The following is a 21068-nucleotide window of genomic DNA, read 5'->3' as shown; positions in this document are numbered from 1 at the left end:
GGCTGCCCTTGAAGAATATCTGGAAACTGCAGCTAGTGCAAAATGTGGCAGCTAGGATTTTATCTGGAGCTGCCTGCTGGGATCGCATTACATCCATTTTGAAAGAGCTGCACTGGCTACCAGTTTGTTTCCGGGTCCAATTAAAGGTGCTGTTTTTGACCTTTAAAGCCCTTAACGGTTTGGGCCCAGAACACCTGAAGGACCGCCTGCTCCCAAGGGTTGCTGCCCGCTTGACAAGGTCATCTGAGGGAGCTCTGCTCCAGGTGCCGACAAGGAGGGAGGCTCGGCTGTCACGTACGTGGGGCAGGGCCTTCTCTGTTGCTGCCCCCAGACTCTGGAATGCTCTCCCAGTGGCTATTTGCTCCTCGGTCTCTATCACAGTTTTTAGAAAGCATGTACAATTGTGGCTTTTTACGCAGGCTTTTATATGATTGTCTCTACTGCTGCTTCTTTGTATTTTGTGTGCTTATCTTATGCTTGTATTTTAGATATTTTTAGTCAGATCTGCTTTTATATTTTAGCTTAATATTTTAATTGTGTAAGTTTTATAGTCTTAATAAACAGTCTTATAGTCTGTTTTAATTTTCGTGTGAACCACCTTGGGATTGTTTTAATGAAAGGCAGTATCCACATTTAACAATAATAAATAATTAACAATAATAAATAATTAAAAATAAATAAAATTTCTGAATTTATGTCAACGGCCTGGATATGTTTCATATCAGGTGGTTTAGAAATCAAATCAGTAGATAATAACTGCTCTTTTTCCACCAGAAGGGAGCAGAGCAGGAAACGACCCTGAAAACTGACAGCTCCTTCCATCTTTTAGCCGCCTCTATAAGAATCTGGAAGCTCTGCTCTCCCTTTTAAAGCAGGGCTGGGCAAATCTACTCCTCCAGCTGTTGTTGCACTACAACTCCCATCATCCCCAGCCGCCTCTCTAGGAATCTGGAAGCTCTGCTCTCCCTCCCTCCCTTAGAGTGACACCCCAGCAAGCCAGAGGGAAATCGCTCCTCCCTTTCGTCTTGCGAAAGCCGGCGAGGAAGCAGCACCACCAGCAGGGTGATTTTGGCAGAAAAAGAGGGGCTGAGGAGAGAGTGGATATATCCTGGGGCTCCCCAGTGTCCCACCCACCCCACCCTATTTCTTGCCTTGCGCTGCCTTCCCTGGGAGCCAGGTCCCCACGGGCGATCTGCACACCTCGGATGCTTGGAGGTAGCTGCTGATGCAGGTGAGAAATGCACGGGGCGGGGATGGGGGGTGATCCTTGGCCCGCTGGGCTGAGCTGGGCTGGGCTGGGCTGGACTGGGGCGTGATTGACGGGGGAGCGCGGGGACCCACCTGCCCACACAGTGAGCACTGCTGGAGGCCTCGCTCTTCTTGGCCGCATGCACGCTCGCAAGCACGCGCGACGCCCTCTTCCAGCTCCCGCTGACCCCCACCTGGCTGGCACTGCCCGACTAATCTGCTATTCTTCCCTTTGCTGGTTAACCCTTTCCTCTGGGGGGTCCTGCTAGGTCAGGGGTCCGCTCCCCGCCCTTTCCATTTTGAAAATGCAACCTTGCTTTTAATGCCTTTGAAGGCATTTAAAACTTATCTTCCTTTTTGAATCCGGTGAGCACCAGAACATCCTCCTCCTCTCTCTTGGCTTTTTTGTTTGTTTGTTTGTCAGTCGCTCTTTTAATTTTTAAATATCATTTTTGTTTTCCATCAGTTCTGGCAGTAGTCTTTCCATGGCACGAATGAGGTGGGGGCTGGAAGGGGGACAGTGACTGTGTACTAGTTTCAAACCTAGCATTAAAGGAGCCAGCGTGGTGTAGTGGTTAGAGTGCTGGACTAGGACCGGGGAGACCCGAATTCAAATCCCCCTTCAGCCATGAGACTAGCTGGGTGACTCTGGGCCAGTCACTTCTCTCTCTCAGCCTAACCTACTGCACAGGGTGGTTGTGAGGAGAAACCTACATATGTAGTACACTGCTCTGGGCTCCTTGGAGGAAGAGCGAGATATAAAATGTAAATAATAAATTAATAAATAAACCCCAAAGCCTTTCTTTGGTGGAAGGACAACTTTGCTGCCACCCAGCTTTTTTAAAAACAGAGTTGGGTGATCAGTAAGAGTACCCTTTTCAGGGGGTTACTGAGCCCCTTCTCCACTGTAGCCACCTTCTGCGCCTGGGTCCAGATCTGTCGCCTTTCCCTCCTTTTTGCACAAGAACAAAAGGGGAAGAGAGGAACCTCCATGCCAGCAAGTTACTAAAAAGGGGGATTTCATTAAAAGACTCTGGATGATGAAATGATAGGAAAGAGAAGAGGGAGTGTTTGTCTCTAGACTGATGAATTTGACCAAACATTACACTGTGTGAACTTTTGAACTGTGCAAAACTTTCCCCAACACTATTTATTTTTATTAATCAGTTGGAGGGAAGAAACGTTTCCGAGTGCGTGTAGCAGGTCCCCCACCCCAGACCCACATGGGAGACCACTTCTTGGTTACAGGGTGACTGAAGGATCAACTCCCAATAAAGCGACTGGCCCTCCCTGCTGGGAATGATTGCGGCCACCGCCTATTCTCATTTAGGGAAGGGTCTTTTCTCCACCTCTTTTTGGGTATCCTGGGCTGGGTAGAGTCGGAGACCCAGACCCCCCACCATCCAACTGGAATCAATAAAGAATTCAGGTGCAATTGGTGACCCCCTAGGATCCAAAACTCATTGATGTGGTACTAGGGAACCTCCCTCCACTTCTCCACAAAGCATTCCAACAAAGCACTCTTCTTTATAAGAGTGGTAAGAAGAAAGAGCACTTGATAGTTGAGAAAAACATAAGAGCTGGTAGTATGCAAAACAAATCGGTTTGTAGGATTCACAGGCACATTAGAAACACCAGTCAACACACATTTATTTCACAACTTCACTGTAGTAGCAAGGGGGTGACAGGGCCTGGAAATCTGCAGGAGTCCTGTGACTGGTAACCAGGCCCAGCTTGAGACCAATCCAATTTGAGATATATTTTCCCCTCTCTTTGGGGGGAGAAGGGGTCAATAGCTCAGTTAAGTTGGAGCTACTTTCTGTTTTGTAGTTCAGTCTATTGGAAGCTGGAGAAAGAGAGAGGAGCCAGAAAAGGCTGGAATCACATTCTCCCCCACAATTCCTTATTGGGAGGCCAGGACTGAGAAAGCTGCAGTGTAAGAAATGCTTTAAGGAAGGAATCTGAGAAAAAAACAGTGGTAGGAAAAGTTCTTAGAGAGGCATTGCTTTTTGTTGTTGTTTCTCTCTAATTCACCGTATTCTTTTCTCTTTATCTCTCAAGGAGAAGCCAAATTTTGCAGGTAAATGAATTGCTTATTCAGGGAAAAGAATAACTTGACCAAAAAAGACTCTTTGGCCATATGAGACAAACGATTGGATTAAGAAGATCTTCCAGCTGCATGAGAAGTTTCATTTGACTTCAAAGAAGAAAAATGCATTTGCAAAGCCCAGTAAGTAATGGATCTGGGAAGAGAGCAGAAGAAGACTCTCAAAGCATCCAGGCTGGGAGTGGCGGGGCATTCTGGGAAGGATCGGTGCAGAAGATCTTGGAAGGAGACCCCACCAGCTCTGATGTTGAATGCCTAAGACTCAGGCAGTTCCTCTACCAGGAGACTGAAGGACCCAGAGACATTTGCAGCAGACTCTATGCCAGTTGCCATCAGTGGCTGAAGCCAGAAAAACACACCAAAGCTCAGATGCTGGACCTGGTGATCCTGGACCAGTTCCTGACCGTCCTACCCTTGGAGATGGAGAACTGGGTCAGAGAGTGTGGAGCGGAGACTAGTTCCCAGGCGGTGGCCCTGGCAGAAGGATTCCTCCTGAGCCAGGCAGAGGAGAAGAGGCAGAAGGAGCAACAGGTGAGCAGCAGGGACATTTTATCTAGGTAGGTCCAGGGGGCAGAGAATTGTGGGATAATGCCACCAGTTGCCAAGTAGGGTCCTCTTGCAAGCAGAGCCACAGTCCTTTTCTTCCCATCCGGCAGACGTTCAGTGATTACAATCAGCCACGCTCCTGTACTAGTGATGGAAGCTAAAGAGAGAGCAAAGAACGCATGCAGGAGCAGTGCTCTTCCCAGAAGTGCTCAGTTGACTCCTCCTCTCATGTCTCTTTGGCATACAGGGAAAAAACACATTTTCATTTCTCCAAGCCATCATCTCAGGATATTGATCTTTAGCCAGCTACCTGAGGGACACTTTATCTTCTATTGCTTTATGTTTTTATTATTATTATTAGTTTTCTTATCATCCTTTTTTGTTTTTAATATCTTTGTAATGATATTACAAAGGTATTTGTACCAATTCCTCTCGCTCCCAAGAAGTTCAGCATCATCAAACTGCCCTGAGCCATTTTTGGAAGGGCGGTATAGAAATCGAATTAATAATAATAATAATAATAATAATAATAATAATAATAATAATAATAGTCTTTTAGTTTTTAATATATTTTAAATGTCTGCTTTGAGGGGATTCGTACCAAAGTTGCGTGCTGTCAATTTAATACCAGTAAAGTCACGTATTCCCTTTTTTCACTCCTCTTCCCTTTCTCCTTTTCCAGGCACTGGGTATGTTAGCCAAGGTGGCCACTGATCCTCTTCAGACAGAGAAGGCTCCATCAGACACCAGGCAGAGGCTGCTGTTCAGGGAGGTCGTTCGGGAGGAGGAGGGGGATGGAGGAACCACCTCACTGGGTAAGGATGGGGAGTATTTTCATCTTGGCCTCCCTCTCTCCTGACATCCCTGGATTGCTTGTATGTTCGCTTTAACTCTGTAGGACAGGGGTCCCCAACCTGCGTCCCTCCAGATGTTTCTGAACTACAATTCCCATCATTCCAGCCACAATAAGTTGTAGCTGGGGATGATGGGAATTGTAGTTCAGCAGCATCTGGAGGGCTGCAGGTTGGGGACCCCTGCTGTAGGAGATGCCTTTCTCCAGCCTCTCTTCTGTTTTCAGTAACTTCAGACTTTCACTCCAAACCACAACTTCCAACTATTCAAAAAAAATAAAAAATTGTAGAGACAGATTGATTTCACTCCAGTCCCTGAAATGCAAAATGCCTAAAAGTATAAGACATATTGCCTTTCTTTCCCTCACAGGCTGTGGAATGACCCCAGAGATGCCTTCTAGGCCTGCTGTGCAGTCACCAGATCAGGTAGGAGAAGCATCACTGGAGGAAGAGGCAGGCCTCACCTCTCTCTGGGCTGGAAAACGCCTTTCTCTTAGCAATAGCAATAGCACTTACATTTATATACCGCTGTATAGCTGGAAGCTCTCTAAGCGGTTTACAATGATTTAGCATATTGCCTCCCAACATTCTGGGTACTCATTTTACCGACCTCGGAAGGATGGAAGGCTGAGTCAACCTTGAGCCCCTGGTCAGGATCGAACTTGTAACCTTCTGGTTACAGGGAGGCAGTTTTACCACTGCGCCACCAGGGGCTCTTTCCCTTTCTTTTGATCAAAGATGCCTCCCTGGAAGACAAAACACTCTGGATCCTGCAGAGGAACATCCAACCACTACTTTTCTTGCAATACCTAGGTAGAGAAAATGCTTTCTTCTTCTTTCAGGGACTTATGAGCTTTGAGGAGGTTGTCGTGTGTTTCTCCGAGGAGGAGTGGGCTCTGCTGGATCCAGGCCAAAGGGCTCTGCACAGGGAAGTCCTGGAGGAGACTTCTGGGCATTTGGCCTCGCTGGGTAAGGCTCCCTCTTTCCCTTGGCGGATGGATGTTGAAAGCAGGAATTGCTGCTATTGCCAGTCCATACCAGTGCGTTGTGTGGATGTTCTGGAGGATGTCAGCGGCTGGTCCACGTTCCTTGGATATTCCACTTAGTTAAAGAGAAAAATGAGTCCCAATCTGAGCCTAATGGGGTCATTACATAAGAACAGCCCTGCTGGGTCAGGCTGAAGACCCATTATTCCAGCATCCTGTTTCACACTGTGGCCCACCAGATGCCCCCAAGCCCACATTAAGCCCATCACGGCCTCCAGCCCCCGATTCAGGACATCCACCGCCTCCCTAGGATCAGGTGACAAGGGGAGATATTGCTGAGTGTCATCTGCATATTGCTGACAACTCAGTCCAAGTCCCCGGATGACCTCTCCCAGCGCTTTCATGTAGATGTCAAACAGCATGGGGGACAAAACTGAGCCTTGCAGAACCCCAGAGGCCAAGTAGTCGAGCAAAAGTCCCACAGTACCACCTTCTAGAACCCCCCCCCCCACAGAAAGGAATGGAACCATTCCAATCCAGAAGTCAGTAGTTTCAAATGCTGCTGAGAGGCCCAGCAGAACCAAAAGGGACGCATTCCCTCTGTTTAGTGTTCCCAGCGTAGGTCGTCCACCAGGGAGACCAAGGCAGTTTCAGTCCCAAACCCAGGGCAAAAGCCAGATTGAAAAGGGTCTTGATAATCCAGATCATCCGAGACCCTTTGCAGTTGCACAGACACCACACACTCTTATTACCTTGCTTTAAAAGGGAAGATTTGAAACAGGTTGATAGCTATCCAAGTTGATGGAATCAAGGGAGAGCTTTTTAAACAGTGGCCTTACCACTGTCTGCTTGAGGCTTGATGGAATCTTGTCTTCCAGCTACCTACCTGTTCCTTCCCTTGCAGAATAGCAATAGCAATAGCACTTACATTTATATACTGCTTTACAGCCGGAGCTCTCTAAGCGGTTTACAATGATTTTTTAGCATATTGCCCCCAACATTCTGGGTACTCATTTTACCGACCTCGGAAGGATGGAAGGCTGAGTCAACCTTGAGCCCCTGGTCAGGATTGAACTTGTAACCTTCTGGTTACAGGGCGGCAGTTTTACCACTGCGCCACCAGGGGCTCTTTAAAAAAAATTTTTTTGGAAGGGCAAGGGTCATGAACCACGTGATGAAGGGCAAGGATCCAGAACGCAAGATATTGCCCATACGCTGCCTAGGGCTCTTGTCCACTTCCTCAGGTTGCACTAACTGCAAAGCATCTATCCCAGTCGGACCAGATGGTTGCCAAGGCATGTCTCCTGGAACTGCCAAAATCCTGGAGTCCAAATTGGCATGTATATGAGCCACTTTACATAGGAAGCTGCCATTTACTGAGTCAGACCATTGGTCTATCTAGCTCAGTATTGTCTTCACACACTGGCAGCAGCTTCTCCAAGGTTGCAGGCAGGAATCTCCCTCAGCCCTCCCTTGGAGATGCCAGGGAGAGAACTTGGAACCCAGATGCTCTTCCCAGAGTGGCTTCATCCCCTGAAGGGAATATCTTACACTGCTCACACTTCTAGTCTCCCATTCATATGCAACCAGGGTAGACCCTACTTAGCTAAGGGGACAAATCATGCTTGCTACCACAAGACCAGCTCTCCTCTCCCTTTTGTGAGGCTGCACACACATTCCATTACGAAGCAGGCAGAAGGTTGTGCAGTATGTCAGCCACAGGGCTTAATCTGCAAAGTGTCATGCATATAGTCACAGCGGACTGCTGATGGTTCTTTCCCCATCACCTGGGGGCCTGTGTGAAGCAGTGACTTTGCAACACGAAATAGCTCCTCTGGCCTACCCTGAGCAGACGCAATGGAGATGGAGGAGAAAAGGTCTTTGCTGCCCCCACCACTATCGAGTAGTCCCTAAAATGTTCTCTAGCCCCCGTTTGATCAGATTCATTACAAGTCTTCCTCCAGCAGTGCTCTAGCTGCCGTCTGAGTTATTTAATCACCCTAAGCTCCTAGGAACATAGGAAGCTGCCTTCTACCGAGTCAGATCATTTGTCCATCTAGCTTAGTATTGTCTACCTAGACTGGCGGTGGCCTCTCCAAGGTTGCAAACAGGAATCCTTCTCAGCCCTACTTTGGAGATAGCAGGGAGGGAACGTGGGATCTTCTGCCCACAAGTTTTCAGATGCTCTTCCTAGAGCAGCTCCATCCCTTATGGGGAATATCTTACAGTGCTCACGTATAGTCTCCCATTCAAATGCAAACAGGGTGGACTCTGCTTAGCAAAAGGGACAATTCATGCTTGCTACCACAAGACCAGCTCTCTTCACAAGCAGAATGGGCTCCACCAAGGCGTTTTGTGTGGCTGTGATCAGGAGTTTAGACAGGCTGATTTGGGCTCTCTGGAGATTCGTCCTAGTAGGAACTAGATGATGCTTACAGTTCCCAAACTGGACATCACTTCTTACTTGGAATATTTAGAAGATCCATTTGTCTCCAAGGAAGGAGAGAGATCAGCTGGTAGCTGCTTTGCTGTGTGGTGGGGACCGTTCTCAGGAGCTTCAGGCAATGAGTTCCCCTGGCAAGCCTTTCTCCTGCCTTAATCTCACCCCAGGAGTGGCTTGTCCTAACAAGATGGGGTCAGGGGCACCAAAGGAGGTCCAGCTGCCTCTCCTCCTTGGAGCTCCGTTTGCTCCTCTTTCACACTTTCCCGAGCTCCTCTTTTCCGAGCTCCTCTTTCCCACCCACCCAGCCTCAGCATTAATTAGAACCACACTGCCTGCAGGCTGGCCATTGGTCAGGTAGAGCTGTTTGGACTATTTAATCATTGGCCAGCCCTCGCAGCTCTACCTGATGAATGGCCAGCCTGCAGGCAGCACGGCTCTCATGAATGCTGGTGTGGGACAAGATGGAGCTCTGAGAAGGAGAGGATGCTCTGTCTCCTTTGGGGGTGCTCTTTAGGATGAGTCTCATGCCTCACCCTTTTGAGAGCTGTCAGGGGAGGCAGCAAAGAAATAACTGCAGAGATCCCCCCGGGGAGATAAGGGGGCAAGTAAAAGGATGGGGAAATTGTATCCATACTGAGGGAAATGCCTCTGCAATACCACATCCTCTGGAGCATGTAACTGGACTTAATACTAACCAACAGAGGTTGCTTAGCACATGGCAGGATTTGCCCTACCACTAAATCTTTTCCATGGTTTTAATCACTCTGCTATTAATTTGGCTTGTTCCTTGGATTGAGGCTTTGTTCCTCCCTCACCAAAATTCTCTTTTTATTCCTGCAGGGAATCAGAGGAAGAACAGAAAAAAGGAGGAAGCGCTGAGAAGAAAAACTGAAGAAAAAGAGGAGAAGAAAAAGACAGCAGCTTCTGGAGGGACAGACCTCCATGCAATTCCATTAGAAGATAAAGCTAGTAACACCTCTCTAAGTGGAAAAGTCTTAACTAATAAATCACCACTTAGTGCACATCACAGCATCCGTGCAAGAGTGAAAACATATCAATGCACAATATGTGGAAACCGCTTCAGCGATCAGTCAAACCTTTATGAACACCAAAGAGCCCACACAGGAGAGGAACCATGCTTGGCGTGTGGTAAGAGCTTCAGTCACGACAATGCCCTTCTTGTCCACCAGTGTGTCTGCAATGGAGAGAAATCAGATACATGCTCCAAGTATGGAAAGAGCTTTGGTGAAGGAGATAAGCTTCCTTCCCATCAAAGATGCCACACAATAAAGAAACCCTATACATGCTCAGAGTGTGGAAAGAGCTTTAGACAGAAGGGCCATTTCTCTGCCCATCAAAGAATCCACACAGGGGAAAAACCGTATACATGTTCAGAGTGTGGAAAGAGCTTCAGGCAGGAAGGCCACCTTTCTGTCCATCAAAGAATCCATACAGGAGAGAGACAATATACATGCTCAGAGTGTGGAAAGGGCTTTAGCTACTACTCAAACCTTACCACCCATTATAAAATCCACACAGGGGAGAAACCGTATACGTGCTCAGAGTGCGGAAAGAGTTTCAGTCGGAAGGACCAGCTTTCTGTCCATCAAAGAATCCACACAGGGGAGAAACGATATATATGTTCAGAGTGTGGAAAGGGCTTCAGCTACTATTCAAAGCTTGCCTACCATTATAAAATTCACACAGGAGAAAAACCTTATAGATGTTCAGAGTGTGGAAAGAGCTTCAGTCAGAAAGACAATCTTTCTGTCCATCAAAGAATCCACACAGGGGAGAAACTTTATACGTGCTCAGAGTGTGGAAAAAGCTTTAGACAGAAGGGCCATTTCTCTGTCCATCAAGCAATCCACACAGGCGAGAAGCCGTATACATGCTCAGAATGTGGAAAGAGTTTCTGTGAGAAGGGCCATCTTTCTGTCCATCAAAGAATCCACACAGGGGAGAAACCGTATTCATGTTCAGAGTGTGGAAAGAGCTTCCGCCGGAAGGACAATCTTTCTGCACATCAAAGAATCCACACAGGGGAGAAACCATATACATGTTCAGAGTGTGGAAAGAGCTTCAGTCGGAAGGGCAAGCTTTCTGCACATCAAAGAATCCACACAGGGGAGAAACCATATACATGCTCAGAATGTGGAAGGAGCTTCAGTAGGAAGGACAATCTTTCTGCCCATCAAAGAATCCACGCGGGGAGAAATCATATCCCAGAATGAAACCAGAGTGTAGAAGGAGCTTCAGTCAAAAGGCCTACCTTCCTGTCCATCAAATAATCAATTCGAGAGAGAAACCATATACATGCTCAGAGTGTGGAAAGAGCTTCAATTGCAACTCAAGCCTTATCTCCCATTACAAAGACCACACAGGAGAGAAAACATTTAAATGCTAAGAGTAGAGAAAGAGCTTCTTTCAGAGGATAAATCTTACTTTAAAAAAAAAATCCTCACAGAAAAGAAACTGTATCTTTGCATAGGAAACAGAGCTTCAGGGGAAGAGCTATCAGAAACCAGCCAGTCCCAGAGATAGGGCCACTGTTCTCCTTACAAACTCCTGTTTATGAGTTAGGCTCTCATTGGTGGAAACTGGGGAAGTTTGAACTTCTTCAGAGCCAGCTCTAGCCTTTACTTTCAGTCCCCTGATCCTTCCCCTTTTCAGTGCCAGTCTTTTATTTAGCCCTGTTCTTCATGCCCACTGTCCTATCTCTAGCCTCTGACTGTGATCTTCAAGCCAGGCCTAGCCCTTGAGCTGTGTGCTGCCCGCATTACCTTCTCTGGGCCACAACAGTGGACTAAACCTAAATGAAGATCAAGGAATCCACACCACAAAGAAAAGAAGAAGGGGGGGGGGAAGCTTGAATTGTAAAAAGAGATTCAGCCTCAGGAGATTCTTTTCAACCTATTTCAGAACCTGCAAAGTGCTGAATGTACGAAACTGCCTTACACGAGTCAGAGTGTTGGTCCATTTAGCTCAGGACTGTCTGTGTTGACTGGTGCAGACTCCGCAGGGTTTCAGGCATGGATCTTTCTCTTTCCCAGCCCTACCTTGAAATGTTGCCAGGTAATGAAACTGGCATCTTCTGTATGCAAAGCAGGTGCCTTTATTAAATTTTAAATCTAATTAAAAATTGTATCATCCGATAATTATATTGAATTTTATAATTATATTGTCTGATAGTGCCTGGGAAAAGTGTTCGTGTGTCTCTCTCTGCTTGCTGAGTTACGTGTAAAACATGCAGTCAGCGTTCTTTTATTTTGACAACTCAAGTTATGTGTTTTAGGATTGCATCTGTCCTTTTCACCTTTAGTTACTTGGCTAAACTGTACTTGAACCTGTGAAATGGAAGAAAGGAAACTGTAAAATACTCTTTATTCTTCCATATTTATGGTAACATATACGCTTTGTATGTGTCCCTTTATCCGTAGTAGCAGATCATGGACATGTGTGCACACTGTCGTGATACTGCTACACAGAACAAAACACATTCCACACACGGGTGGGGAAAAATGAGAGGGAACATTAGTTGCGGTGGGTGGAGGGTGGAATTCTGGCAGGAAATGAGATGGGTGGTAGAGGCTCCTCGAAGGAGTCAACATTCAGGGCTCGAGCGCTGCTTTTGCATGCTCAAGAGTTTTATTCTGTTCTATTCTATTTATTTAACATATTTTTATACCGCCCAAAACTTACGTCTCTGACCTCCCTGGCATCATCGCTCACAAGGATCTCAAAAGCTGGGCTGGCAAAGGCCTTTATTTCCCTTCGCAAGAGGCTGGAGAGCTGTTGGGAATAAATAATACGAGCCAAGATGGGCCCCAGGAGGCTGGTTCAGTCAAAGGCCGCTTCCGAAGGCCACCTGTAACTCAATGCTGAGTCCTAGAAAGTTAGCAGAGGAGAGGATTGAGTGAAGAAGTTATTGAGTGGGAAGTCATTGGTGAGAGAAGAGCAAGAGTGAGGGGAATGTTTTTTTTATGTTTGCCATTCCTATCAATTAAACAGCAGCCAGGTAAACTATGGTTCTTATGCCCATTGTGTCTGTGATGCAGTATGCGAGCTTTTTGACCTACACAAAATTCTTCCTCCGGTACCATACATGCTGCTTGCTCTCAATTTTGCAGCTTCTTAAGCTGATCAGACATGTTTTTAATTCACTGGATTTTCTGCTCTGATCCATTCTAACGGAAGCTCCTGTGACATTTGTGTTAATAAACTATCCATATATGTATTTATCCTAGGCGTACCATGGCCCAGGGCCATGCAGAGGCCATTTGTGCATGCACAATGGCCTTTAAAAAAAATTCACTTTAAAAAAAACCTTTATAAACACACCTTTAACTTTTTTAAAACTCAGGGATGGGAGTGGTGGGGGCTCCAAAGCTCTTCATTTCTGGACACTAAAACTACCCAAGTGTGCCCTGCCTGCAGTTTAAGGAATGGGTTCAGAGAGGGCAACCAGGGTGATGGAGTGTCTGGAAACCAAGTCTTGCGAGGAACAATTGAAGGAGCTGGATAAGTCTAGCCTAGCTAAGAGAAGACGAGGGGAGATCTAAAAGCTGCTTTCAAATACCTGGAGGGTATTGGTCCACATAGAAGAAGTGGGCTTGTTTTCTGTTACTCCTGAAGGCAGGATGAGAATCAAGGAGTTGGAAATCAAGGAAGTAGATTCAAGCTAAGCCAGAGTTTCTTAACCTTGGGCCCCCAGATGTTGTTGGACTACAACTCTCATCATCCCCAGACATGGCCTTTGTGACTGGGGATTCTGGGAGTTGTAGTCCAACAACATCTGGGGGCCCAAGATTAAGAAACCCTGAGCTAATCAATAGAGAAACCTCCTTACTGCAAGACCCGCTTGACAGTGGAACAGTCTCTCCTGCCACGTTGGAGCTCTCCTTAGGAATATAAGAAGCTGCCTTATACCGAGTTAGACCATTGGTCCATTTAGCTCAGTTTTGTCTACAGACTGGCAGCGGCTTCTCCAAGGTTGCAGGCAGGAGTCTCTCCCAGCCCTACCTGGAGATGCCAGGGAGTGAACCTGGGACCTTCTGCAGGCAAACATGCAGATGCTCATCTACTGAGCTATGGTGGCCCCATCCTCTAAGGGGAATATCTGGCTGCATTCACATGTGTTCTCCCATCCAAATGCAAACCAAGGCAGACCTGGCTGAGCAAAGGGGGCAATTCATGCTTGCTACCACAAACCAGCTCTCTCCCATCAATGGAGGTTCTCAAAGAGAGGTTGCACACCTATCTGGCAGGGATGCTGAAGCCGTTTCCTGCTCTGGCTGGGGAAGGGTTGGACTAGAAGTCCTCCAAACTCCCTTCCAGCTCTAACACTCTCCGATTCCATGAATCATGTTGCCTTTTCCCCATTCCAGCCTCAGTGTGGCATCTCATGGGGGCCTTTTGGGGGCTGTGGCTGCTGTCCTGCTGGTGGCTGGGCTCATCTTGTACATCAGTAAGTAAGCCATGAATGCATTTGAGCTGGGAGTGGAGAGATATTTGTTGTCGTTTTGCTCTAGACTCTGACGACATGTTGGAGGCTTCCTGGCAGTGGCGGGTGATGGCCTCCTACTCCGGTTCAAGCCACGGGTCCTTCCATTGGTCTACTCCATAAACTTCTCCCTTTTGATCCTGTGAGAAGCTGGCTACAGACCAACATCGAGTCTCCCCTCCCGCTTGGACAGGTTCCTCCAACCCAGGGCTGTCCTGTGAGGGGTGGGGGCGGGGAGATGCTGTGGGCAGGCATTAGACTAACGCTGAAGGCACCCAGGAATCCATCTTGCCATCCCTCCCCAGCTCAAATGACCTGGGGAAAGCACATCTCTGTGTGACATGCAGCTCACCTGTTCCTCGTGCCTGTGCAGAAAATCATCTGGTCCATAAAATAGTTTTGAAAGAGCCAGATCAGAGGGTGGGCTGTAAGAGCAGCAGTAGGTAGAGGAGAGGAAAGAACATCTCTCTGCAGGCACATCGATTACTTAAGCCTTTCTTCAACAACCTTGCTGCTTAGTCCAGATCGACAGGGGTGGTCCTTTCATGAGGTGAAGTGCGGTAGCCATTATGGGTGGCAGGTTACTACAGGACCGGTTGATAGGGATGTGCCTGAACCTGTTTGGAGGCCCTCTTATGGGTCTCTGAACAGGTTCGAACACAGGGGCTGGTTTGAAGTTCTGCACTGGTGGGGGTGCCACGTTAAGGGCGGGAGAGAGTTCACTCACCCCTCCCGCTGCTTTCCCCCTGCCAGTGCTCCTTCCTGGTAAAAACCTTCGGGGGCGGCAGCGTTACTCCCTGCTGCCCCTTCCCTGTCCTCAGCTGGAAGTACTGGGTGCGCGTGCGGTGGGGGGAAAGCAGCGGGACGGGTGAGTGCATCCTCCCCCACCCTTAAAGTGGCACCCCTGCCAGCATCGAACCACACATCCGTGCTTCCGTGCACATCCCTGCCGGTTGAAGGGGTTTGGGGGCCTATTGCAAAATAGGGTTTGTGGGGCAACCTCCTTTTTTGGCAGCACTACAGGCACCACCAAAATTGGGAGTGGGGGGGCTTCTTCTACAACCTGCCCCAGGGGCAGCAAGGGACACAGCCACACTCACCCTGACAGCCATACTGCACCCCAACAGCCACACCTTGGCGTCTTAGTGGGGAAGCTGAATATGAGCTAGCGGTGTGATGCAGCTGCAAAAGAAAGTGAATGCAGTCTTAGATGCATAGAATCCAGAGCATGAGAGGCAACAGCTCTACTCTATTCTGCTTTGGTTAGACCTCATTTGGAATACTGGATCCATTAATAGATGCTGCATTTTAAGGAGGAGCATGGGTGCTCAAGAAACTTTTCTGCCTGGGGTAAAGAAAGGGATGACCCTATTTACTGTTGGCAGGGGAGTAGCTAGGGGAGATGGGGCCCATGTTAGCCCCTCTCCCCAGAGGCCCCTCTGAGTCAGGGAAATAAGGAAGAAAACAGGGAGGGGTGGATCTGGGGCCCCCGGGCCCATGCGCTCAATTATAGCGACACCCCAAGATGCAGCTCCAGATGGCCTTGACTCTGAGCACCAGCAACCCCATTGACCATTAGGGATAGAGATAGCCAGTAAGGGCATTCTCTCTCTGATCATGCTTTCTCTACTCTGATTCCCCTGTTAGACACTCAGGTTCAATTATCTCACCTGAGATAGACTTCCTTCTTTTCTTTCTCCCTTCCTCTCTTCCTGTATGCAGCTAGCGACCAGGCATGTAGGTCTTCTCTATCTCCCTGATGGCAGAGGCATAACTACCATTATGCAAGGGGAGGCAGTCGTCTTGGGGCCCCACTGCCTCGAGGGGCCCCCCCAGAGGCACATCACATGACTCCCCACCCGCCCATGTTGCATCCCCTATGAATTATGTTCAGTCTCTTGGAGATCAGCAGGAGCAGAGAGTAAAGAAACTAGATTCAATGTGAACTAGATATTCACCGTATTCATAATGGGGATGTGAGTGTGAGTGCACTATATAAATATTGTGTGTGTGTGTGTATCAGCAAGGTGCCCATTTTTAAATCTTGTCTCTGGCCCCCCTCCAACCTTGTACGCCCCTGCCTGATGGAATTCCTAAATAAACTACTTTATTTGGAACTTAACTTTACGTCTCCAGACAATATTATTAGTGCTCCCCTTACCTGCACACTTCTGCTGTAGCTGAGGCAGATGTAGAAACCTCCCCTCCAAACTCTCTAACAGGGTTATGGGTCCAGTTAGCCCAGAGAACACAAAGAGGCACAGAAAATAAGTGGAAAGCCTGCTTGATTGGAAAGGAGTTACAGAGAAATGGCAGGGGACTTTTTTTTTTTGCCATGGAGACTGCAGCACAAGGGACAGTCTGCAATCCTGAGGCTGGATGGATTTAATTTTGAAACCAGTAAGGATGGAGTCATTTCTCATGGCTCAGGAACTGGAGAGTGTCCTGCAAGAGGACATGCCTGAAGCAACTGGAGAACAAGCCGCACTGGGTGCCCAAAAACAGAAAAGTCTATGGATTCATCTGCTTGCACATGGGTGTCTAAATCACTGTGCATTTGAGAAAGACCAGGATAGCTAAGGAGCCATGGGAGACTTTAAAATGCCTGTATGCTAGAAAGACAACTAATACTAGCGTTGATCTGATTGCCAGACCCACACAATTGGTCTGACAATCTGATTGTTAGTCCAATTATTGATCCGATAGTCAGGCTGAGTAATATGAAACTTGGAGGAGGGCAGAATTCAACTGAGCATGTTAATCAAATCCTAGACATTACAAGATGTTCACAAGAAAACGAGAGATTACCAGATGAAGCAATTGCTGGATTTATTTTGAATAGTCTGCCAGAGAGATTTCAAGTGATACCTCATGGAATCAAAAGAATGGTCTCCCCTGCTCTATAGCAGTGATTCTCAACATTGGGTCCCCAGCTGTTATTGGACTTCAACTCCCATAATCCCCAGCCCCAGTGGCCTTTGGTTGGGGATTATGGGAGTTGAAGTCCAATAACATGTAGGAACCCAACATTGAGAATCCCTGCTCTATAGAGACGAGACAGAACGAGGGAAATAGCAACACCTGAAGATCAACTGCTTCCATTAATTGTGGTTCAAGAGCCTTTTAACTTTTTAAAAGGCATTTAATTCATGAAATAACCAGGTCCCGGAACAGAGTAGGAGACTGTGGATGAGCAAGAAAGAGGCCGAGGTAGCTGTTCCTGCTTCTACCTATATCCTCATCTGCATTCTGCCTTTGGGCATCACAATCAGGGGCGACCCTTTCATGAGGCGAGGTGGTGCCCTCAGGCAGCTGATTATTGGGGCACCAACCAACTACCACCAGCAGAGCAGGCTGTCAGCACTGATCTGATTCTTGCAAACTTTGCAAGGAATGCCTCTCCTTACAAAGTGTGCAAGAAGCATGAGGAGAAGAGGATGCCGATGGAAAACTTCCCTCCTCTCTGGCACTCCCTCTGCTTGTAAAAGAGCAGGGGGCCTTGGGTAAGGGCAGCATTTGGTACCTCACCACAGCCACCACACTAGCTTGGGCGATCCCTGATGGTGGGGTCCAGTGTTCCCTCTAACAGGGATGCCCAGATGTTGTTGACTACAACTCCCAGAATTCCCAGCCAGAAGGCCACTGCAACTGGGGATGCTGGGAGTTGTAGTGAACATCTGGGTACCTCTGTTAGAGGGATCAGTGGTAGGGGTCTGTCTATCTGGATTTGTAACAACATGTATGGAGACAGACACAGACATATGTAATAGAGTATGCTATACTAGTGTTATACTAGAAGTGAGGAGACCTGGGTTCAAATCCTCACTTGGCCATAATGTTCACTGGGTGACTGTGGGTCTATTGATCCCTCTCAGGCTCACCAGTGAGGACAAAACCCTATACACAAACTCTTTAGAGGAAGTGGGGGGTGGGGAGAGAATATAAATGCAAAAAAACCACAACCCTTTGCAGATCTCTGTGCGGTACCTGACACACAATGGCTGACATCCGAACTCTCTGTTTGTTCCGCAAAGTTGTGCACATGCAAGGAGGTCACGGAGCTGCATGGATGCTCACTCTTGGTACACGTGCACAAAGATGGCATTTGTAAAGCAAGGAGAGCAGAGCAGGATGTGGGCCCCTATTTCCACACAACTGGAACCCCAGGTTAGCATGCAGCATTTTGAGGTTGCAGAAGGCACGCTGGCAAGAATGACATCGCCAGGTGAGCCTCACTGTGGAGGCTATTCCATAGACAGGATGCCACCACCAAAAAGGCCCTCTCTGTAGGAGCCACCCATCTCACCACATTTGGTAGGGGTATCTGGAGCAGGGACCCCAAAGGCCTTACAGTCCAAGATAGGACATACGGGGCAAGGGCCAGGCGCTCTCTCAGGTAACCTGCCAATCTCCTCATTCCTCATTGCTGTGCAACTCCTTGTGTTCAATTGTTGCGCTCGTACAACAAAGCTCTTGTGCAACTGCGCAAACATTACAGGCCACATAACATGTGCATGTGCATAACAGCATACAGTATATCAACCAGTGCATCTGGTTTCCTCCTGTTATCAATTATATGGCACATTAAATTCTGATGGTTCATTTCTTTAAACAAGTATCCATGCATGTGGCAAAAACAAGCAGAGCTCTCCGTTTTCTATCTTTTTACATGAAAAAAATATGCAAGATGAGGCAAGAAAGACAAATACCCTCTTTTACAAACTAACAATTGTAAAACATTGCCTTTGGACGTCAAAGAACGGTGGTCTTTAATGGCATATTTCACACAGATGTTATTCGTTGTCTCGTAACGGCCATACACTTGCATGATGGACAGGCCATTAGGAAATGGGTGGTGGCAGAGAAACTTCAGGGGCACTAGGAATAAACACCTTTGCCCTGCAGATTAACCTTGCATCTTAGTTAATGTTTCAGATCTTGGGTTCCCAGGAGCAAGTAAGTTAGGATAAGCTGAGATGGCTGGGTTCAGAAGTCACGGCCAATCTCAGAATCTCATATCCTATAAAGGAAGCAGGCACAGGTGTGGAGATGGGAGAGGGCATGTTTCTGGGGTTATGGGAGTTTGTGCCACTCTCAGATGCAACATTAAGTGTGAACCCACCCATCAGATATCAGAAGATGGCTCAAATCTCTCCCTTTATTCTCCTCTTCTTCAGGCTAAACATTCTCAGATCCTTCAACCATTCCCCACAGGACTTGTTTCCATAGCCCTCACCACCTTGGCTACCCACCTCTGTACATAAGAACAGCCCTGCTGGATCAGGCCCAAGGCCCATCCAATCCAGCTTCCTGTTTCACACAGCGGCCCAACAGATGCCTTTGAGAAGCCCACAGGCAAGAGCTGAGGGCATGCTTTAAACAAACTCTTGTTTCTTTTCTATAAGCAGGTGGGAGAATGGTAATTTCATCCCCGTTATGGGCTTGCAACGCTCGACACTCCCACTGTGCAGGCACACCCAGACGGACAGTCCCCCAGCTGCTGCACCCACCACCACCACCACCACCACGAGGGAGGCCTGCTTGGTTCACTCCCCACCCCTGGCTGTGAAATCGCAAAGACTGGCGCTGCGGGGCAGCGGCTGCAGATTCTATTTTAAAAAATTAAGGGGGAGGGGGCTTGCAATGGGGGAGGGGCCTCTGAAGTCCTTCAGGTTTGGGCTCCAAAATGACCGAGGTGTGCCACTGGCCACAGTGGCCAATAGCCAGGGATTATGGGAGTTGTAGGCCAACATCTGCAGAAGGGTTGAAGATGAAGGTGTAGACAATATTGAGCTAGAGGGGCCAAGGGTCTGACTTGGTATAAGGCCTATGAGCCTATCTTTGAAGTTCTGTGTGACTAGAGCATTGGTGACACTCAGTGCCAAACTCCTAGGTGACTTCCCCAGCAGTTTCACGTAGATGAAAGAAATCACCAATTTTTGTGCAAAGCAGCCAATGAATGGAAGACTTATCCATCCATCCCTAGATCTTTGCTCCATCCCAAATTCTTTTTGCATTCTACATATTTCTGCGATTCAGAGGATGCCGTCATGTGAACTCCTTGATGGCGAATCAGGCTTACTCTCTGGCTGAAGCACTTCCCACACTTGGAGCATTCAAACGGCTTCTCTCCGGTGTGGATTCTTTGATGGCAAGTAAGGCTTCTGTTGTGGCTGAAGCTCTTCCCACACTCTGTGCAGATATATGGTTTCTCTCCTGTGTGGACTCTCTGATGGGAAGTAAGGTTATGGTTGTAACGGAAGCTCTTTCTGCATACTGAGCATTGGTATGGTTTCTCTCCTGTGTGGATCCTTTGATGGGCACTAAGGCTTGACCTCTGGGTGAAGCCTTTCCCACACACTGAACATGTAAACGGTTTCTCTCCGCTGTGGAGTTTTTGATGGCAAATAAGCTTATCGTTCCGACTGAAGCCCTTTCCGCACTCTGAGCAGTTAAATGGCAACTGTTCTGCATGGAGTTTTTGATGGCAAATAAGGTTACTGATGCGGCCGAAGCTCTTTCCACACTCCAAGCATTGATGTGGTTTCTCTCCTGTGTGGACTCTTTGATGGGAATAAAAGGTTGAACTATGAGTGAAGCTCTTACCGCACTCCGAGCATTGATATGGTTTCATTCCTGTGTGGATTCTTTGATGGGAACTAAAGGTTTCAATGCGGATGAAGTTCTTTCCACACTCCAAACACTGATATGGTTTCTCTCCTGTGTGACCTCTTTGATGGCAAGTAAGGTGTATCTTCTGATTGAAACTCTTGCCACACTCCAAGCATTGATATGGTTTCATTCCTGTGTGGAGTCTTTGATGGCAAGTAAAGTTTATCTTCTGACTGAAGCTCCTTCCACACTCCAAGCATTGATACGGCTTCATTCCTGTGTGGATTCTTCGATGGGAACGAAGGGTATCAATGCGGCTGAAGCTCTTCCCACACTCCAAGCACTGATATGGTTTCTCTCCTGTGTGGATTCTTTGATGGCATGTAAGGCTTATCTTCTGACTGAAGCTCTTTCCACAATCCAAACACAGATATGGTTTCTCTCCTGTGTGGACTCTTTGGTGGTAAATAAGACTTGAACTCTGGCTAAAGCTCTTTCCACATTCTGAGCATTGATATGGTTTCTCTCCTGTGTGGATTCTTTGATGGGAAGTAAGGCTACTCTTGTAACGGAAGCTCTTTCCACACACTGAGCAGGTAAATGGTTTTTCTTCTTTGTGGATATTTTTGTGATCATTAAAGCTTGAGCTCTGACTGAAACTTTCCCCACACTGATATGTTTCTTCTCCTGAGTGGCTTCTCTTATATTTGCTAAGATGTGATTTATTCGTGAAGATGTTATGTTGAGGGATCTTACTCCTTTTGTCTCCTTT

At 47.5% G+C, this 21068-nt stretch overlaps 2 protein-coding genes across 2 annotated transcripts in view; one reads left to right on the top strand and one right to left on the bottom strand.

Annotated features, from left to right (window-relative positions):
* The first annotated feature begins 984 nt into the window (after window positions 1-984).
* LOC128342024 (zinc finger protein ZFP2-like) lies at window positions 985-11362 on the top strand. Its single transcript, XM_053288836.1, has 6 exons — window positions 985-1231; window positions 3310-3886; window positions 4584-4716; window positions 5123-5178; window positions 5595-5721; window positions 9022-11362. Exons 2-6 carry the CDS (start codon window positions 3461-3463, stop codon window positions 10413-10415), a joined length of 2136 nt encoding a protein of 711 aa, XP_053144811.1. The 5' UTR covers window positions 985-1231; window positions 3310-3460; the 3' UTR covers window positions 10416-11362.
* A 6971-nt stretch (window positions 11363-18333) lies between these two features.
* LOC128342028 (zinc finger protein 420-like) overlaps window positions 18334-21068 on the bottom strand; it is a 30026-nt gene continuing 27291 nt past the window's right edge. Inside the window, exon 8 of the mRNA XM_053288840.1 lies at window positions 18334-20943. Coding sequence (XP_053144815.1) covers window positions 19653-20943 — 1291 coding nt within the window. The 3' untranslated portion in view covers window positions 18334-19652. The remainder of the gene's footprint in view (window positions 20944-21068) is intronic.

This window comes from Hemicordylus capensis, chromosome 2 (genome assembly GCF_027244095.1).
Source record: "Hemicordylus capensis ecotype Gifberg chromosome 2, rHemCap1.1.pri, whole genome shotgun sequence".
Classification (NCBI taxonomy): Eukaryota; Metazoa; Chordata; class Lepidosauria; order Squamata; family Cordylidae; genus Hemicordylus; species Hemicordylus capensis.
Note: the sequence above shows the minus strand (reverse complement) of the source record. Positions and strands in the feature narration are given on the sequence as shown.

Excerpts from the sequence above, each read along its gene's own strand:
- LOC128342024 (XM_053288836.1), top strand. The coding sequence starts at position 3,461 with ATGCATTTGCAAAGCCCAGTAAGTAATGGATCTGGGAAGAGAGCAGAA. Across the intron at positions 5,179-5,594 it reads CTGTGCAGTCACCAGATCAG|GGACTTATGAGCTTTGAGGA; the intron begins GTAGGAGAAGCA and ends TTCTTCTTTCAG. Across the intron at positions 5,722-9,021 it reads TGGGCATTTGGCCTCGCTGG|GGAATCAGAGGAAGAACAGA; the intron begins GTAAGGCTCCCT and ends TTATTCCTGCAG.